The sequence below is a fragment of the Loxodonta africana genome, chromosome 7 (genome assembly GCF_030014295.1).
Source record: "Loxodonta africana isolate mLoxAfr1 chromosome 7, mLoxAfr1.hap2, whole genome shotgun sequence".
Lineage (NCBI taxonomy): Eukaryota > Metazoa > Chordata > Mammalia > Proboscidea > Elephantidae > Loxodonta > Loxodonta africana.
The window spans coordinates 33,138,436-33,162,113 of NC_087348.1; the positions used below are offsets into that span (position 1 = coordinate 33,138,436).

Here is a 23,678-nt window from a genome sequence, read left to right on the forward strand (position 1 = left end):
ACGACATTCAACCATTACAAGAGGCAGCATATAATCAGGAACTGATGGTGCTGAGGAAACCCTGATGGCATAGTGGTTATAGCTGTTCGACGGCAGTGGGTTTTTTTTTTTTTTTTTTTTAGATGGTGCTGAAGGAAGAAGTCCAAGCTGCTCTGAAGGCATTGGTGAAAAACAAGGCTCCAGGAATTGATGGAATATCAATTGAGATGTTTCAACAAACAGATGCAGCACTGGAAGTGCTCACTCATCTATGTCAAGAAATATGGAAGACAATTTCCTGGCCAACTGACTGGAAGAGATCCATATTTATGCCTATTCTCAAGAAAGCCGATCCAACTGAATGCAGAAATTATAGAACAATATCATTAATATCACATGCAAGCAAAATTCTCCTAAAGATCATTCTAAACTGATTGTAGCAGTATATTGACAGGGAACTGCTGGAAATTCAGGCCGGATTCAGAAGACGGCATGGAACCAGGGATATCATTGCTGATGTCAGATGAATCCTGGCTGAAAGCAGAGAATACCAGAAAGATGATTACCTCTGTTTTATTAGCTATGCAAAGGCATTCAACTGTGTGGATCATAACAAATTACAGAGAACATTTGAGAATAGGAAATCCACTTAATTGTGCCCATGAGGAACCTGTACATAGATCAAGAGGCAGTTGTTCCAACAGAAGAAGGGGATACTGTGTGGTTTAAAGTCAGAAGAGGTGTGTGTCAGGGTTGTATCCTATCACCATACCTACTTAATCTGTATGCTGAGCAAATAATCTGAAAAATTGGACTATATGAAGAACAACAAGGCATCAGGATTGGAGGAAGACTCATTAACAACTTGCCTTATGCAAATGACACAACCTTGTTTGCTGAAAGTGAACAGGACTTGAAGCACTTACTGAGGAAGATCAAAGACCACAGACTTCAGTATGGATTGCACCTCAACATAAAAAAAAAAAAAAAAAAAAAAAAACATAAAGAAAACCAAAATCCTCACAACTAGACCAAAAAACGACATCATGATAAATAGAGAAAAGATTGAAGTTGTCAAGGATTTCGTTTTACTTGGATCCACAATCAACAGCCATGGAAGTAGCAGTCAAGAAATCAAAAAATACATTGCACTGGGCAAATCTGCTGCAAAGGACCTCTTAAAAATGTTGAAAAGCAAAGACCTCCCCTCAAAGATTAAGGTGTGTCTTACCCAAGCCATGGTATTTTCATCATATGCATGTGAAAGCTGGATAATGAATAAGGAAGATGGGAGGAAAATTGGAGCCTTTGAATTGTGATGTTGGGGGAGAATATTGAATATACCATGGACTGCCAAAAGAATGAACAAATCTGTCTTAGAAGTAGTACGACCAGAATGCTCCTTAGAAGCAAGGATGGCGAGACTAGGTCTTACACACTTTGGACATGTTGCCAGGAGGGATCAGTCCCTGGAGAAGGACACCATGCTTGGTAAAGTACAGGGTCAGTGGAAAAGAGGAACAACCTCAACGAGGTGGATTGACACAGTGGGTCCAACAATGGGCTCAAGCATGACAAAGACTGTAAGGATGGTGCAGGACTGGGCGGTGTCTTGTTCTGTTGTGCACAGCGTTGCTATGAGTTGGAACCCACTTGATGGCGCCTAACAACAACAACAACATCCTAAACCATCTATGGATTTTGAAAATCAGACTCAATATTGACAGCCATGGACATTGGGCACATCTTGAGAATTCAGTGTAAGAAACGCTGATATTGAAAGCTGCAGAACAGTTTTAATTTATGTCAGACATGCATGGCAAGATGATTTGATGGATGACTTTTTGTGTTGTTTAAATTTAACTTCACACTCAAGTTGATTAGATATTTTTGCAGAATCAGGAACCTACATTGTTGGTCAATATAAGTTAATCCGGAAAACTTGTAAAGGAATCACAAGTGAAGGAAGAGCATACGGAATTGGAAAACATAGCAGAGTCATTAAATAACTGTTACAATCTACTAATAATGATGCTAGGTGGAATCGTTGTTTTAAACATCAAGAAGCTTTGGGATCCAGAGAAATTCTACAGAAACTCATGGGTGTGTTAAAACATGCAGTAAAATTGTTAATTTTATAAAATTAGCTCACTGAGTAGCCTACTTCTTGAAACACTTTGTTCAGAGTTTGGAACTAGTCATACCCACTTGCTGTATCATACCAAAGTTCATGTTTTGTGATTGGGTCAGTGAAATAGGACTTTTGTGTCCATTAATTTCCAGAAGGCAACCTTCACATCTTTGTTCCTCAGGCTATAGATGAGGGGGTTCAGCATGGGGTTAACCACTGTGTAGAATACAGAGCCCACTTTGACTGTTTGCCGAGAGTGTTTGGAGTTAGGCACACAGTAGAGGGAAAGGATGGTCCCGTGGAAGATGGTGATGGCAGTCAGGTGGGAGGCACAGGTGGAGAAGGCTTTGCGATGTCCACTGGCGGATCGGATTTTTAGTACAGTCACAAAAATAAAAACATACGAAGTGAGAATGATTAGTAGTGTACTCACCTCACTGAAGGTGGCAAACCCAAAAAGCAGACGTTGGGGAATGTGTATATCAGAGCTAGAGACAGCTATGAGAGCAGTATACTCACAGAAAAAGTGGTTGATTACATTGTGTCCAGAGAAGTCTAGAAGGAGAGCATGGCAAAGGAGTACTAAGGGGTCAAAGATCCCCCACAGATATGAGCCAGCCACCAGCAGGGCACAGAGTCTTTGTGACATGGTCACTGTATAAAGCAGAGGATTGCAGATGGCCACAAAGTGGTCATAGGTCATCACTGCTAGCAGGAAGGACTCAGTCACCACTGCAGTGCAGGACAGGAAGAACTGGAGCATGCAGCTAAAGTAGAAGATGCTTTTGTCTGCCATGACCAAGTTTTCAAGCAGCTTTGGAGTAACGATAGAGGAGTAACAAAAATCAACAAAAGAAAGGTGACTAAGGAAAAAGTACATGGGAGTGTGAAATTTGGGGTTAATCTTGATGATCACTCTCATCCCAAGATTCCCTACCACAGTGACACTGTACGTGATCAGAAACGCAAGGAAGAGAGGGATCTGAATCTCTGGGTAATCTGTGAATCCCAAGAGGGCAAAGGTTGTCTCCACACTGAGGTTTCTTTCAGCCATTGTCACACTTCCTTTCAGTGGAAAGAGATGGGAAGAGAGAGTTGTTCCTGCCAAAAGAGAAGATGTGTGGGGTGAATGTGTTATGATTTGTTCTGGTAGAGAAAAGATAACATGAAGAAACAGTTTTTGGAACTAGTTCTCTCCATGTAGAAAATGCCTCACCCAAATAACTGCAATGTGTATCCCAAACCAAGGTGATGTCTAAAATGTCAAAGCATTTCCATTGTCTTTTGGGATATTGGAATATGGATTTCCACATAAGTACTTATGATATTGAGTGTATAGGAGTTATATTTACACACAAGTTAATTTTATCCTTGGATGCACACATTAGATAGTAGCATCAAACACACATAACTGGTACTGAGCAAATTTTTTCACATACCTACAGCACATAAGCTAGTGAGATTCTGTGAAAAAAATGTAAAATTTTTGCCTCAAGAAACAAAATACACTGCTGCTGTTTTTTGCCTATATACTCAAATTCAATAAAACATTTAAAGGAATATACTTCTAAGTTTAAAATAAGATACCAGAGAACCTAAGAAGAAAGCAAAGTGATCTCATTCGAAAACCAAAACCCACTGCCGTCCAGATCTCATTAGCACGTTTTAATCCATGAAGGCTACTACTTCTGTTGAATTGCTTAGTTGCCCAGTGGTTGAGGCTAAAGAGGGCAATGACTTCCTTTTGACCTGAGAGGTATGCCCACTCTGTTAGGGTTTATGGCTTAATTTATCAGTTAAAGCTTAGCTTCTATCATAGCCCAGGCATTATACATACATGAGGAGCCTTGATGGAGCAGTAGTGTTGCAGTGGTTAGGAGTCTGGCTGCTAACCAAAAAGATCAGCAGTACAAACCCAGTAGCTACTCCTTAGAAACCTATGGGACAGTTCTACTCTGTCCTATTGGGTCAATATTAGTCCAAATCAACTCGATGCGAACAGGTTTGGTTTTGGTTTGGATGGAGTAGTGGTTAAAGCTGAAAGGCTGGCAGTTCAAACCCCCGGCTTCTGGAGGGAGAAAGGCATTGTAGTCAGCTTCCATAAAGATTTACAACCTTGGAAACCGTATGGGGGGTTCTGCTCTCTACCATAGGGTCACTAAGAGTTGCAATAGACTTGATGACAACAGATATATATATGTGTAAATATGTACACATGCATATGCATTCATAATACATACATGCACGTATGCACACATGTGTACATGTGTATATGTATATATTTTAGAGGTTCTGAAATTTATCAAGTTAGAGTTATAACAGGACTAACCATAAAGTTATGTTTGCATATGAATTGCAGCTTGCTTAGTCAATTCTTATAAAAAGTTTATATACCAATTTAAGGTGCATATAAAGAGGCTATGGGAAAATATCCATTTTCAAGTAGAAAATTTATTCTATTCTTTGTGAAATGCCTGTCAATGGATAATAAAGCCAAATATGTCCATGATTATTAAGTTCTTTTCTTAATATGACTGAGCATAGACTTATCAGTTTTAGTGACTTAACATTGGAAAAAAAAAAAAACAAAGAAGGTCCTATTATCATATCAGGGAAATAATATTTTCACTATTTCATTAAAAAAAAAAAAAATCTGAGGCAACTCACCTGCTGCAGAGAAACAGGCAACCAATGTCCCGTTTCTCTGTAAGCTGAGTATTTTGGAAGCACTGCAGCTATTACGTCTACCTCTACAGCCCTTGGGACTCCAACTCTGGGGAATCACTAGCAACTATGCCTCAAGCCAATTAACTAAGACAAGAGCCAGGTTCTTTGTACCATCTTCAAAGGCCAGAATTTCCTCGTAATCACATAGAAAAGTTGCAGCACGAGGTTGACTACCAGCCTTTATTTGCTCATTACTAAATGTCCTATGGAATTAATAAATCTAAGCTAAGGCAGGATTTCTCACATCAAAGATTCTTACCACATCTGTAATAAAATTGCCTAGAGTTCTACTCTTCTAGGCCCCCAAAACTTCTGAGATCAGAATTCCTAGGAATGGGACTCAACAGTATCCACATTTAAGAAGGAACTTGGGTGACACATAGGAACATTAAAGTGTAAAAACTACTGCTAAGTGCTAAAATCATGTTGGTAAGATGGTAAGATCCAGTATTTTTTTTTTCCCCCATCTTCTGTATACTTAACAGGATGCTAGAAATGAGAATAGAATAGTAGAATGAACTCATTCATCCATTAATTCAACACATTTTTTGGTGTCTATCATGCTGATCATTTTATGTTTGCTTCTACCCGTCCGTTTTCTGCTCTTCTGTCTCTATGTGCTCCTTGGTATGATACATGGAGGATTGATATCAATGTAAGATCCCTTGTTGTTTAGCTGCAGATCATTTTCTCTAAAATGATGTTACTAGAGGCTATTGATATGAGGAAGGAGAGTGTTTGACATATCAGACTGAGATTTGTGAGATTCTTAACTATGACTTTTTTTCACTTTTGTTCCCTTGGTTACCCATGAGGGCCTTCACATAGAAATCAACATTTTTTTCTTCACACTCAGTGATATCATGTTTACCATCACTTCCTGTACAATAACAAACATATATGAGGCCTTAGGAAGAAAGAAATAAAGAGCTTGGTTGGAGTTTAGAGATAGTGTCTCCAGGCTTTTACTGCTAATTCTCCTACATGCATACTCCTCCATAAACCAAACCAAACCCTTGGTGTCAAGTTGATTCTGACTCAGCAACCCTATAGGACAGAGTAAAACTGCCCCATAGGGTCTCCAAGGAGCAGTTGGTGGATGCAAGCTGCTGACCTTTAGGTTAGCAGCTGTAGCTCTTAACAACTGTGTCACCAAGGCTCCAAAATCCTAGTCAGCTATAATTTTTCAGAATTTTCTGTAACTTTGACATGCACATTGTTTAAAGATGATTGAAGAATTTTGCTGTTGTTGTTGTTGCCTGTTTGTTTTTTAAGCATGTACCATGCCAATATGTGTGTCAAACAATTTGAGTTTTATGATTCAATGTTTACTTGTTAAATATTAGATTCTTAGGACTACCACAAGAAATTAGCACAAACTTGGTGGCTTAAAAGAACAAAAATTTATTTGCTTAAAATTCTGGGGGCCAAATGTCTGAAATGAAGGTAATGGCAGGGACATGCTCCTTCTAAAGACCCTAGAAGGAAATCCTTCCTTGACTCTTCCAGCTTCCCATGGGTCCTTGTATTCCTGGGCTTGTAGTAGCGTAACTCCAAGTCCTGCCTTTATCTCCACATGGCCTTCCCTGTGTGACTCTGTGTCCTTTTCTGCTTCTCATAATGAGACTCTGACTGGATTTATAGCCCACCCTAAGAGAGTATGTAGAAGTCCTGGTGGCATAGTGGTTAAGAATTAGGCTGCTACCCTAAAGTTGGCAGTTCAAACCCACAAGCTGCTCCACAAGAGAAAGATGAGGCAGTCAGCTTCCATAAAGATTACAGCCTTGGGATTCCTATGGGGTAGTTCTACTCTGTCCTGTAAGGTCGCTTTGAGTGGAAATTAATTCTGTGGCAATGGGTTTTAGTGTTAAGAAAATATGAATTTATGTTAATCCTTAACTACGTCTGCAAAGACTGTATCTCCAAAAAGGTTGTATTCTGAAGTCCTAGGTGGGTATGAGTAATTTGGGGGGAGACACTATTCAATCCACTACAGTTGATTCAATTCACATACGATTCAAAGATATTTTACTAAAGATTGAAGTGACTAGAAATCAAATTATCAGATAACTGATATATTGCAATAGATTTAAAAATTGGATGGGTAAATTGACTAAATAATTTGAATCAGCATCTCTTCTAGAAACACTGAATGACTTTTAACATCATAAAGCAAACTCTTTCTAGGAAAATAAATAAATCTTCAAGATTGTATTAGGTGGCTCATTAACTTTCTGACAGTCTCCTTCACGTCTTTGTTCCTGAGACTGTAGATCAGGGGGTTCAGCATGGGGATGACCACTGTATACTGCTTTGACTATGAGCCATGAGGTTTTGGAATTGGGTACACAATAGAGGAACAGGACAGTCCCATAGAAAATGGTGATGGCAGTCAAGTGGGAGGCACAGGTGGAGAAGGTTTTTTGACACCCCCCATCGGAAGGCATTTTTATGACAGTTACAAAAACGACAAGTGTAGCGAGGATAATCACCAGGCTGCTGACCTCATTGAATATGGCAAAGAGAAAACAAACCACCTGGATGATATGGGGATCGGAGCAGGAGACAGAAACAATGACAGAGTGCTCACAGACAAAGTTATTTATGATGGTAGAGCCACAAAAGGATAACGTCAGGAGAAAATAAGTGAGTGTCAGTGAAGCAACTGTACCCCATGCATAGGGCCCACCAGCTCATGATACCCAGAGATTTTGGGACATGACGACAGTGTACAGCAGGGGGTTACAAACTGCCACAAAATGGTCAAAGACCATCACTGCCATCATGAATGTTTCTGCAACTGCAAATATACAAGCCAAGAAGAACTGCATGACGCACCCTGTGAAGGAGATGGCTCTGTCTCCCACAACCAAGTTTTCTAACAGTTTGGGTGTAACTATAGTGGACTAGCAGAAATCAACAAAAGACAAGTGACTGAGGAAAAAGTACATGGGGGTGTGGAGTTTGGGGTTGATCTTGAGGATCACAATCATGCCCAGGTTCCCCGCCACAGTGACCATGTAGACAAGCTGAGTTTTGAACCTCACCTCAAAAAACCGTCCATTTGACTCTAACTCATGGCAACTCCATGTCTTACAGAGTAAAACTACTCCACATGGTTTCGTTGACTGTAATGTTTATGGAAGCAGTTTGCCAGGCCTTTCTTCCACGAGCTGCTAGGTAGGTTTAAACTGCCATCCCTTAGGTTAGCAGTCAATGACAAATCCAGACATTTCCTTATATGCTTCTTCATTTTGATCCTTTTTGCTGTAATGAAACTGGAATTGAGTCCTGTGTGTCATTTTAGCAAATTCTAGAAGCTCAGGGAGCTGTGGGAGTTAACAGGTTAGATGCGAGGGGCCTGCAGACCCCCTAACTTGCTGCTGATATCTGAGGTCTTGAGGAGACATGGAGTCTGGAGGACTGTGCTCTTTATCTTTGAGACCTGACTTAACTCTGAGTGGTTAGGGTCAGAAGAAAAAGTGGGTAATAAGAAACTGGTTTCACAACAAAAATGAACTGGTCTGATTTTTTTTTCTTTTCTTTTCAGGCATCTTTTTTTACTCCAGTGGACCTTGTAATACTCTTAGGAGTAATTGCTGTTCTAAATTCTGTCTGTTTAAAAGCAAGAATTGTTTTTCTTGTCTTGATCCAAACATTGAGTTATATAGGTGTTCTGTCTTATATCAGAAGTAATGGCAATTGAAAAGCCATCCCTTTTTAGACAAACCACAACTCCACCTTAGATCTCAACAAGACGCTTATATCAGAGGGGAATTATACCTCATCAGTACAGTTCCCAAAACTTCTTAACTTAGATGAATTTGAATTATGAGAAGATCAAGGTCAGCAAAGGCACAATGCAGGTGCAGATTTACCTATTATAGACATATATTTCATTTATGTGTGTGGAAACCCTGGTGGCATAGTGGTTAATTACTATGGCTGCTAACCAAGAGGTCAGCAGTTTGAATCCACCAGGTGCTCCTTGGAAACTCTATGGAGCAGTTCTACTCTGTCCTATAGGGTCGCTATGAGTTGGAATTGACTCAATGGCAGTGAGTTTGGTTTTTTGGTTTTGGAGGCATTGTTGTTGTTGTGTGCCGTCCAGTCACTATATTTTATTTTCCCTGGATTAAAATGACTGGAGGTTGTCCTATCCTTCCTGCCTTCTCCTGTTTGTGCTTGATAACTCATCATGAAAGAAAATGTACCTCTTGTTGAAACATCACTTAAGAAAAGAGTAAAAAATATTCATAACAGGAAAACAAACACACACCTACAAACACACACACCACTGTATTTTTTTTTCCTCCACTATGTAGTTGCATACATTAACAAGAACCATTTTCTCCTAAGTTAAAATATTTGATTTCATTTCTCTTGGGTAAATAAACACCTAGGGAAGAAACTGCACAATTTTATGTAAAGTACCTGTATAAGTTCATAAGATACCACTAAACTGTTTTTCAAATACATTTTACCTGCTACATTTCCATCTGAAGCACATGAATATTCCACCTCATCCGTGTTCACAGGAGTATTTGACATTTCAATCTTTTTAACTTTAGCCGTTCTAATGGGTAAGTAGTGGTGTCTCATTTTAGCTTTAATACACGTTGCGCTGATGACTAATGATGCCGAGTAGCTTTTCAAGTGCTCATTGGCTGGTTGGATAACTTCTGTATATGTTCTACATATATATCAGTTGTCAGGCATATATATTGCAAGTATTTTCTCACAGTTTGTGGCAGACCTTTCCTTTTTCTTAACAGTGTCTTTGAAGAGCAGTCATTTTTCAAGTTGATAAAATTCATTTTATCAATTTTTAATGCATTCTTTTTGTTCTATGTAAAAAAGTCCTTACACCAAGTGTTCAAAAATTTTCCCATATTTCTGCCATTTTTAAATTTCTGTAAGTTTTAGCTTTTACTTTTGTGTCTATGACCTATAACTTTTAATTCAAATTAATATTTGTGTATGGTGTGAGGTAAGACGTAAGGTTAATTTTTCAATAGGAGTATCTCATTGTTCCAACATTATTTTGTTGAAAAAGTATCCTTTCTCCTGTGAAATTTAAATGAAAAAAAATATATGAATATATTTGGACAGTATTCTATTCCATTGATCTATAGGTATCTCCTTACTCCAATAGCTTACTCTTTTAATTATTCAAATACTCTCTTTAAAAAAAAAAAAAATTTTTTTTTTTTTTTTTAGAAAAAAATGATAAAATGAATATTAGGCTGGCAAAACAATACTTTAATTAAATTGGGTTTCCTAGTGAGCAGGCCATATTTTTTATTTAATAAAGATGAATTCTGCTATTCAGTGTAATAACTATCAAAAGGTTGCCTTGTGTGCAAGACACCATAAGCTGAAGCACTTGTTAAAGCCACCTCTAGAGGATAGAATTTCTGTTTAGAATTCTAGGGGAACATCCTGGATTTGTGCATATTTGATAAACTAGGAATTTGATTTACTTTGGGAACACACATAAAAAATTACACTATATATGGTAAAGTATTTTAAAATAATTCACATACATTGCAACAAGTTGAGAATTTTATTTTATTTTTAATGTTTGGTTTACATGTGCTTTAGAGCTATTTCACTAAACATTGATATATGCAAACATCAGTCATCATAAAATCGTACATATGCTACTGTAGATGTATTAACTCACAGGCTACTGGGTAAAATAATCTGAATAATAAATTATACTACACGAGTTGAACAATCTTTAGCATAATGAATCAAATTATTTTTGGAATATAAAATACTGATACACCAATATCATGGTGATTGAAAAAGGAGTTTTGTTTTAACTAATTTTCTGAATGTGTCCTTCACATCCTTGCTCCTAAGGCTGTAGATTAAGGGATTCAATGTGGGAATCACCAGAGTATAAAACACAGAAGCCACTTTAACTATGAGCCAGGAAGTTTTGCGGTTAGGGATACAGTAGGGGAAAAGGATGGTCCCATGGAAGATGGTGACGGCAGTCAGGTGGGAGGCACAGGTAGAGAAGGTTTTAAGGCATCCACTTGTAGAAGGCATCTTCATGACAGTGATAAAAATGAATACATAGGAAGTAAAGATGATCATCAGGCTGCTCACCTCATTGAATATGGCAACAATAATAAAACACAGCATCTGACTGATGTAGGGGTCTGAGCAGGAGACGGAAACAATTACAGAGTGGTCACAGATAAAATTATTTATAGTGCTAGACTCACAATAAGATAATGTGAGAAGAAAGTATTTGAGTGCCAGAGAGCACACTACACCCCATGTGTAGGACCCAGCAACCAGCAGAACACAAAGCTTCTGAGACATAGTAGTAGTATACAGCAAGGGGTTACTAACTGCCACAAAATGGTCATAAGCCATCACCGTTAGCATGAATGTTTCTGTCACTCCAAATAAGCAAGCAAGACAAAACTACATGATGCAACCAGAAAAAGAGATAGTTCTGTCTTCCACCATCAAGTTCTCCAGCAATTTGGGTGTAACTACAGTGGAATAACAGAAATCCACAAAAGACAAGTGACTGAGGAAAAAATACACAATCGTGTGGAGTTTTGGATCGATCCTGATAATTATTATCATGCCTAGATTCCCCACCACGGTGACTGTGTAGGTGGACAAGAAAGTCAGGAAGAGTTGTACCTGGAGTTCTGGGTATTCTGAAAAACCCAACAGTATAAACGTGGGTATGATACTTTGATTTCCTTCTGATAACATGATTCCTGTTGGAGAAAAAACACAAGTTGACTAGGAAGAAGCAGAGAGAGGAAAGAGGTTTCATGTGGTTCTGTGGGGAGTGATATGAAAAAGTGAGTTTCAAAGTGTGGCCCCCAAATCAGCAACATCAGAATCATTTGGGAACTTATTAGGAATGCAAATTCTTCAGCCTACTGCCAACCTCCTAAATAAAAACTGTGAGATGGGACTCATAATTTGGGGTGAAATCAGGCCTCCAGGTGATTTTGTTGCCTGCTAAAGTGTGAAAAACACTGGTGTGAAAAATATATAAATGAAAAAAACCTGTTGCCATTAAGTTGATTCAGATTCATAGTGACAATATAGGACAGAGTAGAACTGCTCCTTAGGGTTTAGCAGCTCATCTCTCAACCACTACACCAACGAAATCCAAAACCAAACCCTCTGACATCAAATAGATTCCAACTCATAGTGAACCTATAGGACAGAGTAGAACTGCCGCTTAGAGTTTCCAAGGAGAGTTTCTAAGGTCAACCATTAGACCACCAAAGTTTCCACTACAACAACAGGGCTCTCTCTATATATATATGTATGTATATATATATATATATATATATATACACACATATATAACTTTGGAAGCACTGGTGGTGTAGTGGTTAAGTGCTACAGCTGCTAACCAAGAGGTAGGCAGTTTGAATCCACCATGTGCTCCTTGGAAGCTCTATGGGGCAGTTCTACTTTGTCCCATAGGGTCGCTATGAGTTGGAATTGACTCGATGGCAGTGGGTTTTTAATATATTACTCTTTATTATATGTTACTATTACATATATCTATAACTATGTAAATGCTAGTATTTGTTAGTATTATTAATATGAAACTAACATATACATATAGGGCATATAAGCAAATTAAAGAAACCAGAATCAAGGGTGGTATAATAAAAGCACAAAGAACCTTTATAAATTTTAGAATTACTTACTTTTAAATTTTCCATCTTGTCTGGGCATACCATGGAATTAAATATTTATAGAATTTTTGAGTTGAAATATACCTTAAAATGTATCTAGCCCAACTTTTCACTTAATAGTTCAGATTTCTATACATAATCTCATCCCTGAGATGCTCATGTAGTCTCTGTCATCAAAACCTCCATCAATGGTATACTGACTCCTGAATATTTTATGGGGTTTCTATTGATTGTTGTGCTTAACTTTTATTATTAATTAAATTTAATTAATTAAAATTTTATGAGTAGTAAAAATTAATTAAAGTAATTTCTTTCTTATGCACATGCATATGTGTGTATACACACACACATATACATATATAGTTTCAAATATCTATCTTATATTCACCAACAATAATTCCACTAAAAAAAACATTCTACACTGCAAATTATATATTTTCTTAACCAATAAGAAGCAAGCCCTCTTTTATGATGAGACAAACTTGGCAATGAGAACAGTAACATCACAAAATGACTGTCCCCGGGATATAGACATGAGGCTGCAGCAAAAACGCATCAGTGATCTGTCTCAACTTTACAGCTTTGCCTGGACTCAGCCCCAGGAGTGCCTACTTTACATGGACTACAAGTAGCCCCGACACAGAGTATTTGTCGTGAGCTTATTCTTCCCGATAACAAAAGGGACTGGGTAGATACATTTTAAACGCCCATTATTGTTCATGCTATTTTAATAATTAAGTTCTCCCTCAACATTTGAACATCTACCCTATTTTAACTAGGCAAAACCCTGGCAAGTTAGGGAGATGGCTACTATTTCTGCTACTACTTAAAACACTTATTAGGTCCATAACAAAAAGATACACAGAGAAAACTTTGACATTTGCCCCAGCAATTTCAAATAAACTTGTTGAAAACCCTTGGATTAGAATTAGGATTTTATTCAAATGGAAACTAGGATGAGGGGAGGTCAAAATCAGCAAACATCTACAAAGTCTTCTGCCACTTTTCTCTATTAATTCTTAATAGTATCACCACTGCCAGTTTCTACAACACACAGTATAATTCTCAGGATCATTTCATGCCCTGTTAGTGAAAATTCAAACAGGTCCAACCATAAAAAGGGATCTATTACATTTTTTAATCTGTATGAGCTGGAGTTCCATGTTTTCTACCTTAATAGAAAAATACCGGAAGAGAACTGAACTGACCTGAAACCAGGAGCTTTTGATTAATTAATTTAATGAGGATTTCCTTTTAAGATAATTGAATTTCAGGCAGTTTTCTTCTCAGTAATTGAATATTCTTTAAAAAAAAAAAAACTAGCAGACCTGAGGTTTGTAGCACAAGTGACAGTACATTTAAATGAGTGTGCCAGAAAAACGGCATTTTATTTCCCAGATATAAGAAATATCAGAGATTAAAAAAAAAAAAAAAAAACTGAACCCAAATCCACAGTCCAAAACCTCCCAGTCTCTGGATTTATATCTGCTGCCATGACCGTGGGTCACTATGAGTCAGAATCGACTCGTTGGCACAGGGGGTTTGGGTTGCCATGACCGTGGAGATATAGACCCTAGAGAATCATAACTAAAACATTACTCAGTGATCCACAAACCAAGCAATTAGTTGAAATGCTCTCTTGAGTCATTGTGGTGGATGTATTTTCTTTAAAATCATTAAGGATAATTACTAAATCTATTCCATTAGTCTTCTTTTAGAAATTAAATTATTAAAAGAATTCATATTTCCTCAAGAAAACATGAACTATAGAGTTTGAAAAAAGAACATATAAAAAATAACTGCTATTAACTGTATTGCATTTGAAATTCTACATTTAAGTTTCTAGTGGAGAAATGTGGCAAAACTACCTTAACCAAATGATGAAGATTACCATCATGAGTGATGCCATGGGCATATCATGCACTCCCTGATACGATGTGATGATAAGGGCAGTTCGCCTCTGTGAAAGTCTTCTTCAAAACTCAAAATCCCAACTTAATCACAGAGAGCCATCAGACAAACTTAGATTTGGGGACATTCTATAAGATATCTAGCCAGTGCTCTTTAAGATTTTCAAAGTCAAGAAAAATGAGAAAAATTTAGAAACTGTCACAGACCAGATGACACTGGAGAGACTATAGCTAAATGCCATGTGATACACTGAATTAGATCATGAAACAGAGAGAGGACATTGATAGAAAAACTTGTGAGATTTAAACACAGTCTGGAGTTTAGTAATACAAACACACCAATAATCAATACCCATGGAAGCAGAACTCAAGAAATGAAATGATGTATTGCATTGGGAAAATCTGTGCCAAAATACCTCTTTAAAGTTTAAAAAGCAAACATGTCACTTTGATGACTAAGGTGCATTTGAATCAAGACATTCTATTTTCAATCTATTCATATGCATGTACTCCATGTGTCTGCCATCTGTCATACTGTGGGGGCTTGCCTGTTGCTCTGTTGCTGGAAGCTATTCCACCAGTATTCGAATACCAGCAAGGTCACTCATGGCTGACAGGTTTCAGCTGAGCTTCCAGACTAAGACAGACTAGGAACAAGGACAAAGCAGTCTACTTCTGAAAAGATTTAGCCAGTGAAAACCTTATGAATAGCAGTGAAACATTTTCTGATATAGTGCCTGTAGATGAGCCCCCCAGGTTGGAAGGCACTCAAAATACAACTGGGGAACAACTGCTCCCTCAAAGTAGAGTCGACCATAATGATGTGGTTGGAGTCAAGCCTTTGGGGCCTTCATTTACTGATGTGGCCTGACTCAAAATGAGAAAAAACAGCTGCAAATATCCATTAATAATTGGAGTGTGGAATGTATGAAGTATGAATCTAGAAAAATTGGGAATTGTCAAAAATGAAATGAAAAACATAAACATCAACATCCTAAGCATGAGAGAGCTGAAATGAACAGGTGTTGGACATTTTGAAGCAAACAAATCATATGGTCTACTATTCCGGGAAGGACATCTTGAAGAGGAATGGCTTTGTATTCATCATCAAAAAGAACATTTCAAGATCTATCCTGAAGTACAATGTTGTCAGTGATAGGATAATACCTAGAAACCTACAACGAAGACCAGTTTATACAACTATTATTCAAATTTATGCACCAACCACTAAGGAATAAACAGTATACAAAACATTATAAAGAATGTAGAAGAAAAACTAGATAACTGGGAGCTCCTAAAAATCAAACACTTATGCTCATCCAAAGACTTCACCAAAAGAGTAAAAAGACTATGTACAGACTGGGAAAAAGTTTTTAGCTATGACGTTTCTGATCAGCGTCTGATCTCTAAAATCTACATGATACTGGAAAACTCAGCTGCAAAAAGACAAGTAACCCAATTAAAAAATGGGCAAAAGATATGAATAGACACTTCACTAAAGAAGACATTCAGGTAGCTAACAGATATATGAGGAAATATTCACGATCATTAGCCATTAGAGAAATGCAGATCAAAACTACAATGAGATTTCATCTTACTCCAACAAGGCTGGCATTAATCCAAAAAACACAAAATAATAAATGTTGGAGAGGCTGTGGAGAGATTGGAACACTTCTATACTGCTGGTGGGAATGTAAAATGGTACAGCCACTTTGGAAATCGATTTGGCACTTCCTTAAAAAGCTATTAATAGAACTACCATATGATCCAGCAATCCCACTCCTTGGAATATATCCTAGAGAAATAAGAGCCTTTACATGAACAGATACATGCACACCCATGTTTATTGCAGCACTGTTTACAATAGCAAAAAGATGGAGCAACCAAGGTGCCCATCAACAGATGAATAGATAAATAAATTATGGTATATTCACACAATGGAATACCACGCATCAATAAAGAACAGTGAGGAATCTGTGAAACATTTCATAACATGGAGGAACCTGGAAGGCATTATGCTGAGTGAAATGAGTCAGTTGCAAAAGGACAAATATTGTATAAGACCACTATTATAAGAACTTGTCAAATAGTTTAAACTGAGAAGAACACATTCTTTTGTGGTTACGAGGGGGGGAGGGAGGGAGGGTGGGAGAGGTGTATTCACTAATTAGTTAGTAGATAAGAACTACTTTAGGTAAAGGGAATGACAGCACGCAATACAGGGGAGGTCAGTACAATTGTATTAAACCAAAAGCAAAGAAGTTTCCTGAATAAACTGAATGCTTCGAAGGCCAGCATAGCAGGGGCAGGGTTCTGGGGACCATGGTTTCAGGGAACATCTAAGTCAATTGGCACAATAAAATCTATTAAGAAAACATTCTTCATCCCATTTTGAAGAGTGGCGTCTGGGGTCTTAAACACTAGCAAGCAGCCATCTAAGATGCATCAATTGGTCTCAACCCCCTGGATCAAAGGAGAATGAAGAACACCAAGGACGTAAGGTGATTACGAGCCCAAGAGACAGAAAGGGCCACCTGAACCAGTGACTACATCATCCTGAGACCAGAAGAACTAGATGGTGCCCAGCTACAACTGATGACTGCCCTGACAGGGAACACAACAGAAAAACTCTGAGAGAGCAGGAGAGCAGTGGGATGCAGACCCCAAATTGTCATAAGACCAGACTTAGTGGTCTGACTGAGACTAGAAGGACCCTGGTGGTCATGACCCCCAGACCAGTTGGCCCAGGACAGGAACCATTCCTGAAGCCAACTCTTCAGACATGGATTGGACTGGACAATGGGTTGGAGAAGGATGCTGATGAGGAGTGAGCTTCTTGGATCAGGTGGACCCTTGAGACTATGTTGGCATCTCCTGCCTGAAGGGGAGATGAGAGGGTGGAGGGGATTAGAAGCTGGTGAAATGGACACGAAAAGAGAGAGTGGAGGGAGAGTGTGGGCTGTCTCACTAGAGGGAGAGTTATTGGGAGTCTGTAGCAAGGTGTATATGGGTTTTTGTGTGAAAGACTGACTTGATTTTTAAACTTTCACTTAAAGTACAATAAAAATTATTAAAAAAAAATTCATCCCTCCTTAGTTTACATAAAATGATACTGAGCTACCAACTCTGAGATGATGAGTAATCTGAGGATGCAAAGAGCATTTCCAGACCTCCACGTCAGTGTTTTTGTGTTGCATTACATTTCCTTCTGTCTAACAAGGTCCATTCCCTACAAAGTTCTTGTCTGAGCCCATTTTGATTTCTTTCTTCTGGAAGGTTTAATTTGTTATGTTTAGTGTTTTATTTTTAATTAAAAACCACCAGCAATTTGGTCCACCACTTCCTCATGGCATTTTTCACTTCCTTATTCCTGAAAGTGTAAATCACAGGATTGAGCAGGGGAGTTACAATGGTGTAAAATATGGTCGCCATCTTATCGAAGGAAAAAGAAGATGGAGGTCGGGCATATAGAAATATGCATGGGACAAAGAATAAAACCACAACAGAAATGTGAGATCCACAGGTGGCAAGAGCGTTCCTCCAGCCTTCAGAGCTGTGTTCTTAGCGAGAACAAGATGACACTATAGGAGATAAGCAACAAGGAGAAATTTATGATGCAGATAAACCCACTATTGGCAACCACCCAAAGGCCAAGTATGTGAGTGTCAGTGCAGGCAAGCTCCAGTAATGGGTACAAATCACATAGGAAGTGATTGATGACATTGGGGCCACAGAAGGGCAGCAGGAAAGTAAAGAGAATTTGTATCACAGAATGCAAGAAGCCTCCTGTCCAGGCTACCCCATCAGGATACCACAGAGCCTCCAGTTCATGAGAGAGAAGTAGCGCAATGGCTTGCGAATGGCCACACAGCGGTCACAGGCCATGGCAGTGAGAATAATCATTTCAGCACCAGCAAATAAATGTTCAGCAAAGAGCCGGGTCATGCAGCCCTCGGAGGAGATGGTTTTCCTCTCGTGGAGTGAGTCTACAATCATCTTTGGGGCGAATGCAGAGGAATAGCACACATCCAGGAAGGCCAGAAAGGCCAGAAAGATGTACATGGGGGAGCCCAGGAGTGCTGGGCTGCTGATAATGGTCACCACAATCAGCAAATTGCCCCCAACAGTTGCAATGTAGGAGAACAAAAATATAACAAATCCTGTTTTTTGAACATTTGGATTCTGTGAAAGCCCCAAGAGGACAAACTCAGTTACAAAGCTTTGATTTTGCATGATGTCAGAGGAAAAGGTGGAAGCTACCACAGTGACCTTGAAGAATCTGAAATTAAGAGACAGAGATATTTGTCTCAGAATAGTATATGGTATTAACTAGTCATCAACAGGTTGGTGCATCCATAAGCAAAGTTATTTTAAGTGCTTCTATTTTTGTTGAGAATATGAAATTAGAAATTTCTTGAAGGTAGTAGTGAGACATCAGGCAGAACTGAGGTTAAATACTTTAAAATAGAGCTTCAGTATGAGCGAAGGGAAACACTCATAAGTGGTAGGGATGACAATTTTTTTTTTTTTTTTATCTAGGTCCTGACTCTGATTAGTCCATATTGGCTACCAAAAGTGACTTGTTGAGAAGGAGTCTGAAATACATCGAGGCTCTGAAGAAAGGAGGACCGTAATGTCTTACTCTTGCCTGTTATTGGCATGGCAAGGGAACAAGCATGACTTGCACGGGAAATGCATCTCTCACCTGAAGATTGCCTTATCTACAAATAGAAGAAGAGACAACTTGCAGCTTAAGAGGCACTTGGAAATCATACATATTCTCTCAAATATTTCCTTAAAAGTCTGAGCTGAACTGGACATTTATGATGAATTAATTAATTCCTTATAAAAAATAAAGGCCTGTGGAAAAGTGCCTAGCTGTATGCTTAGCAAGTAATAAGTGCTGGGTTGCTCTTTTAATTCATCATTTTAAAATGAAAACAGAAAATGATAAAAATAATAATACTACTTCAAAATGTTGTGCTGATGACTAAGTAAGGCAATGGAAGGAAAGCAATTTCTGAGTGCCTAGTGTCTAGGATATAGTCCATGTTAAGTCTTATTATCCACGTGTTACTGGTAACAAACTCATCGTTTGAGAGGTTATATTCAAAAGAATAACAGAGGTAGATTTGGATTTTCTGGCTCCAAAACCCAAGTTGGTTCCACTGAATTAATATGGAAAACCAAAAAACCAAAACCAAACCCAGTGCCGTCGAGTCGATTCCGACTCATAGCGACCCTATAGGACAGAGTAGAACTGCCTCATAGAGTTTCCAAGGAGCGCTTGGTGGATTCGAACTGCCAACCCTTTCGTTAGGAGCCGTAGCACTTAACCACTATGCCACCAGAGTTTCCTTAATATGGAAAGGGATGAGAATTTTTTTTTTAGGGAGAACTTCAGAGCAAGGATGGCCTTTTTACGGTCTCCATTCACCTCTGAAGGTTAAAATCTTCTGATTCCTTTGTTCATGCATAAATGAGTCACCTAAAGGCAAAGAAACTGCAAACGATTTATAATCAGAGGGTAATGGCCTTATCATATACATTGTTGTTGTTAGCTGCCGTCGAGAGGTTCGGACTCATAGCAACCCTATGCACAACAGAACAAAACACTGCCCAGTCCTGCGCCATCCTTACAATCGTTATGTTTGAGCTCATTGTTGCAGCCACTGTGTCAATCCAAATTGTTGAGGGTCTTCCGATTTTCTGCTGACCCTGTACTCTGCCAAGCATGATGTCCTTCTCCAGGGACTCATCCGTCCTGACAACATGTCCAAAGTAGGTAAAACGCAGCCTTGCCATCCTTGCTTCTGAGGAGCATTCTGATTGTATATCTTCCAAGACAGATTTGTTTGGTTTTTTGGCAGTCCATAGTATATTCAATACTCTTAGCCAACACCACTATTGAAAGGCGTCAACTCTTCTTCAGTTTTCCTTATTCATTGTCCAACTTTCAAATGCATATGACGCAATTGAAAATACCATGCCTTGGGTCAGGCGCACCTTAATCTTCAGGGTGACATCCTTGCTCTTCAACACTTTGAAGAGGTCTTTTGCAGCAGATTTGCTCAATGCAATGCATCTTTTGATTTCTTGACTACTCCTTCCATGGGTGTTGATTGTGGATCCAAGTAAAATGAAATCCTTGACAACTTCAATCTTTTCTCCATTTATCATGATGTTGCTCATTGGTACAGTTGTGAGGATTTTTGTTTTCTTTATGTTGAGGTGTAATCCATATTGAAGGCTGTGGTCTTTGATCTTCATTAGTAAGTGCTTCAAGGCCTCTTCACTTTCAGCAAGCAAGGTTGTGTCATCTACCTAACCCAGGTTGGTAATGAGTCTTCCTCCAATCCTGATGCCCCGTTCTTCTTCATATAGTCCAGCTTCTCGTATTATTTGTTCAGCATACAGATTAAATAGGTATGGTGAAAGAATACAACCCTGACACACACCTTTCCTGACTTTAAACCAATCACTATCTCCTTGTTCTGTCTGAACAACTGCCTCTTGTTCCATGTAAAGGTTCCTCAGAAGCACAATTAAGTGTTCTGGAATTCCGATTCTTCCCAGTGTTATCCATAGTTTGTTAAGATCCGCACAGTCGAATGTCTTTGCGTAGTCAATAAAACACAGGTAAACATCCTTCTGGTATTCTCTGCTTTCAGCCAGGATCCACCTGACATCAGCAATGATACCCCGGGTTCCACATCCTCTTCTGAAACCAGCTTGAATTTCTGGCAGTTCCCTGTCAATATACTGCTGCAGGCATTTTTGAATGATCTTCAGCAGAATTTTGCTTGCATGTGATATTAACGATATTGTTCTGTAATTTCCACATTTGGTTGGATCACCTTTCTTGGTAATAGGCATAAATATGGATCTCTTCCAGTCAGTTGGCCAGGAAGCTGTTTTCCATATTTCTTGGCATAGATGAGGGAGCACCTCCAGTGTTGCATCTGTTTGTTGAAACATCTCAATTGATATTCCTAGAGCCTCATTTTTTGCCAATGCGTTCAGAGCAGCTTGGACTTCTTCCTTCAGTACCATCAGTTCCTGATCATATGACGCCTCTTGAAATGGTTGAATATCGACTATTTCTTTTTGGTATAATGACTCTGTGTATTCCTTCCATCTTCTTTTGATGCTTCCTGTATTGTTTAATATTTTCCCCATGGAATCCTTCACTATTGCAACTCGAGGCTTGAATATTTTCTTCAGTTCTTTCAGCTTGAGAAACGCCAAGCATGTTCTTCCCTTTTGGTTTCTTATCTCCAGCTCTTTACACATATTAATTAATTGCACATGATAATTGCTGGTGATTGGAATGCACAAGTTGGAAACAAAGAAGAAGGATCAGTCGTTGGAAAATATGGCCTTGGGGATAGAAACAATGCTGGAGATCCAATGATAGAATTTTGCAAGACCAACGACTTCTTCATTGCAAATGCCTTCTTTCACCAACATAAACAGAGACTATACACATGGAGCTCGCCAGATGGAACACACAGAAATCAAACTGACTACGTCTGTGGAAAGAGATGATGGAAAAGCTCAATAGCTTCAGTCAAAACAAGGCCAGGGGCCAACTGTGGAACAGACCTTCAACTGCTCATATGCAAGTTCAAGGTGAAACTGAAGAAAATCAGAACAAGTCCACGAGAGCCAAAATATGACCTTGAGTATATCCCACCTGAATTTAGACACCATCTGAAGAATAGATTTGATGCATTGAACACTAGTGACCAAAGACCAGGGGAGTTGTGGAATGACGTCAAGGACATCATCCATGAAGAAAGCAAGAGGTCACTGAAAAGATAGGAAAGAAAGAAAAGACTAAGATGGATGTCAGAAGGGGCTCTGAAACTTGTTCTTGAGCATCGAGCAGCTAAAGCAAAAGAAAGAATTGATGAAGTAAAAGAACTGAACAGAAGATTTCAAAGGGCCTCTCGAGAAGACAAAGTAAAGTATTATAATGATATGTGCAAAGAGCTGGAGATCATATACATACTCATCATAAAACCAAAAAAAAAAAAAGCTGCCGAGGAATCAATTCTGACTCAGAGCAACACTCTAGGACAGAGTAGAGCTGCCCCCACTGGATTTACAAAGAGTGGCTGGTGAATTCAAAACGCTGACCTTTGGGTTATCAACTGAGCTCTTAACCATACACATAATATACATATATAAATTGACAGCAACTATGAGTCAACCAGACAATTACATCAACTCCTGACTTCATTTTCCATAGGTAGATACAGCTTTGAAGGATGACTGTGTCCTCCTCACCTGCACACATAGTAGAAGTTTATCAGTCAAACAGTTTACATAATTATGTTTGATGCACATAGGTGAATGTACAGTTTTATTCTAAAAGTGAAATCAGGTGGGGGAAGTTTCACAACAAAAAGTGATGCAGTGACATTTCTAAAAATAAGATTTTGGAAGTGTCCAAAATGTTCACTATGAGTAGGAAATGACTTGGGGACACCTAACAACAACAGAAATGAATGAAAGAATAGTGGGGCTTATTGTGAGAATTAACAATGAACTGATTTTGATGAATGTCACTTAGATTAAAGAATAAAATTAACAAATATTCAATAGTATAGGTTAATGTCTTCTGTTCGCTTGCTTTAAAACAGCCTTTTCCTTATGTTCCCAGGAGCCTAGGCAACTTAAAATTGTGGCAGCACTATTAACTCCATATGTAGCTACAAGCCGTCACCCAGAAAACAAGAATATTAAACAAACCCAAAAAGGTCCTTGGATCTGTCAACAACCATTTATTAAAAATGAAAGAATATCAATATATGAGCCAACAGTGGTCAGTTTAGCCAAGGACCAAAGCAAGAGAGGCCATGAAGTGATACGAGTAAGAACATCAACTCTAGACTCATACGGGCTTGGGTTCAAATCCAAGCTCTTCTATTTAGATATGTCTCATGGAACAAGTTACTTAAAACCCTTGGTTTACACGCTTCTGGTAAGTATAAGAATGTCTACTGATAGAATCAGATAACACAATACACATAAAAATGTTCAATAGGAGATCAAGCCCCCAGACCACTGACACAGAGAAGAATTACCAAGATTTTTATTTATAATTCCCATATTATCATGAACAGGGCTAGTAAGCGCTTTTAATGATAAGCTCTTTGACTCAACCTTTTATTTAACAATGTAAATTATTTCATTTGGTCACAGTGTAGATACGCTAATTTTTAATGC

General features: G+C 38.6%; 1 protein-coding gene and 2 pseudogenes across 1 annotated transcript; all 3 read right to left on the bottom strand.

Moving 5' to 3' along the window:
- Positions 1 to 2,007: 2,007 nt before the first annotated feature.
- On the bottom strand, positions 2,008 to 9,439 carry LOC100675629 (olfactory receptor 5D14-like). The gene is made up of 3 exons (XM_064289426.1): positions 9,322 to 9,439; positions 5,646 to 5,717; positions 2,008 to 3,211 (listed from the first exon to the last, which is right to left on the bottom strand). The coding sequence occupies exons 1-3, from the start codon at positions 9,437 to 9,439 to the stop codon at positions 2,226 to 2,228; spliced, it is 1,176 nt and encodes a 391-aa protein (XP_064145496.1). The 3' UTR covers positions 2,008 to 2,225.
- Positions 9,440 to 10,633: 1,194 nt separating this feature from the next.
- LOC135232121 (olfactory receptor 5D13-like) lies at positions 10,634 to 11,584 on the bottom strand (annotated as a pseudogene).
- A 6,166-nt stretch (positions 11,585 to 17,750) lies between these two features.
- LOC135232122 (olfactory receptor 4C15-like) lies at positions 17,751 to 18,677 on the bottom strand (annotated as a pseudogene).
- Between the last annotated feature and the right edge of the window lie 5,001 nt (positions 18,678 to 23,678).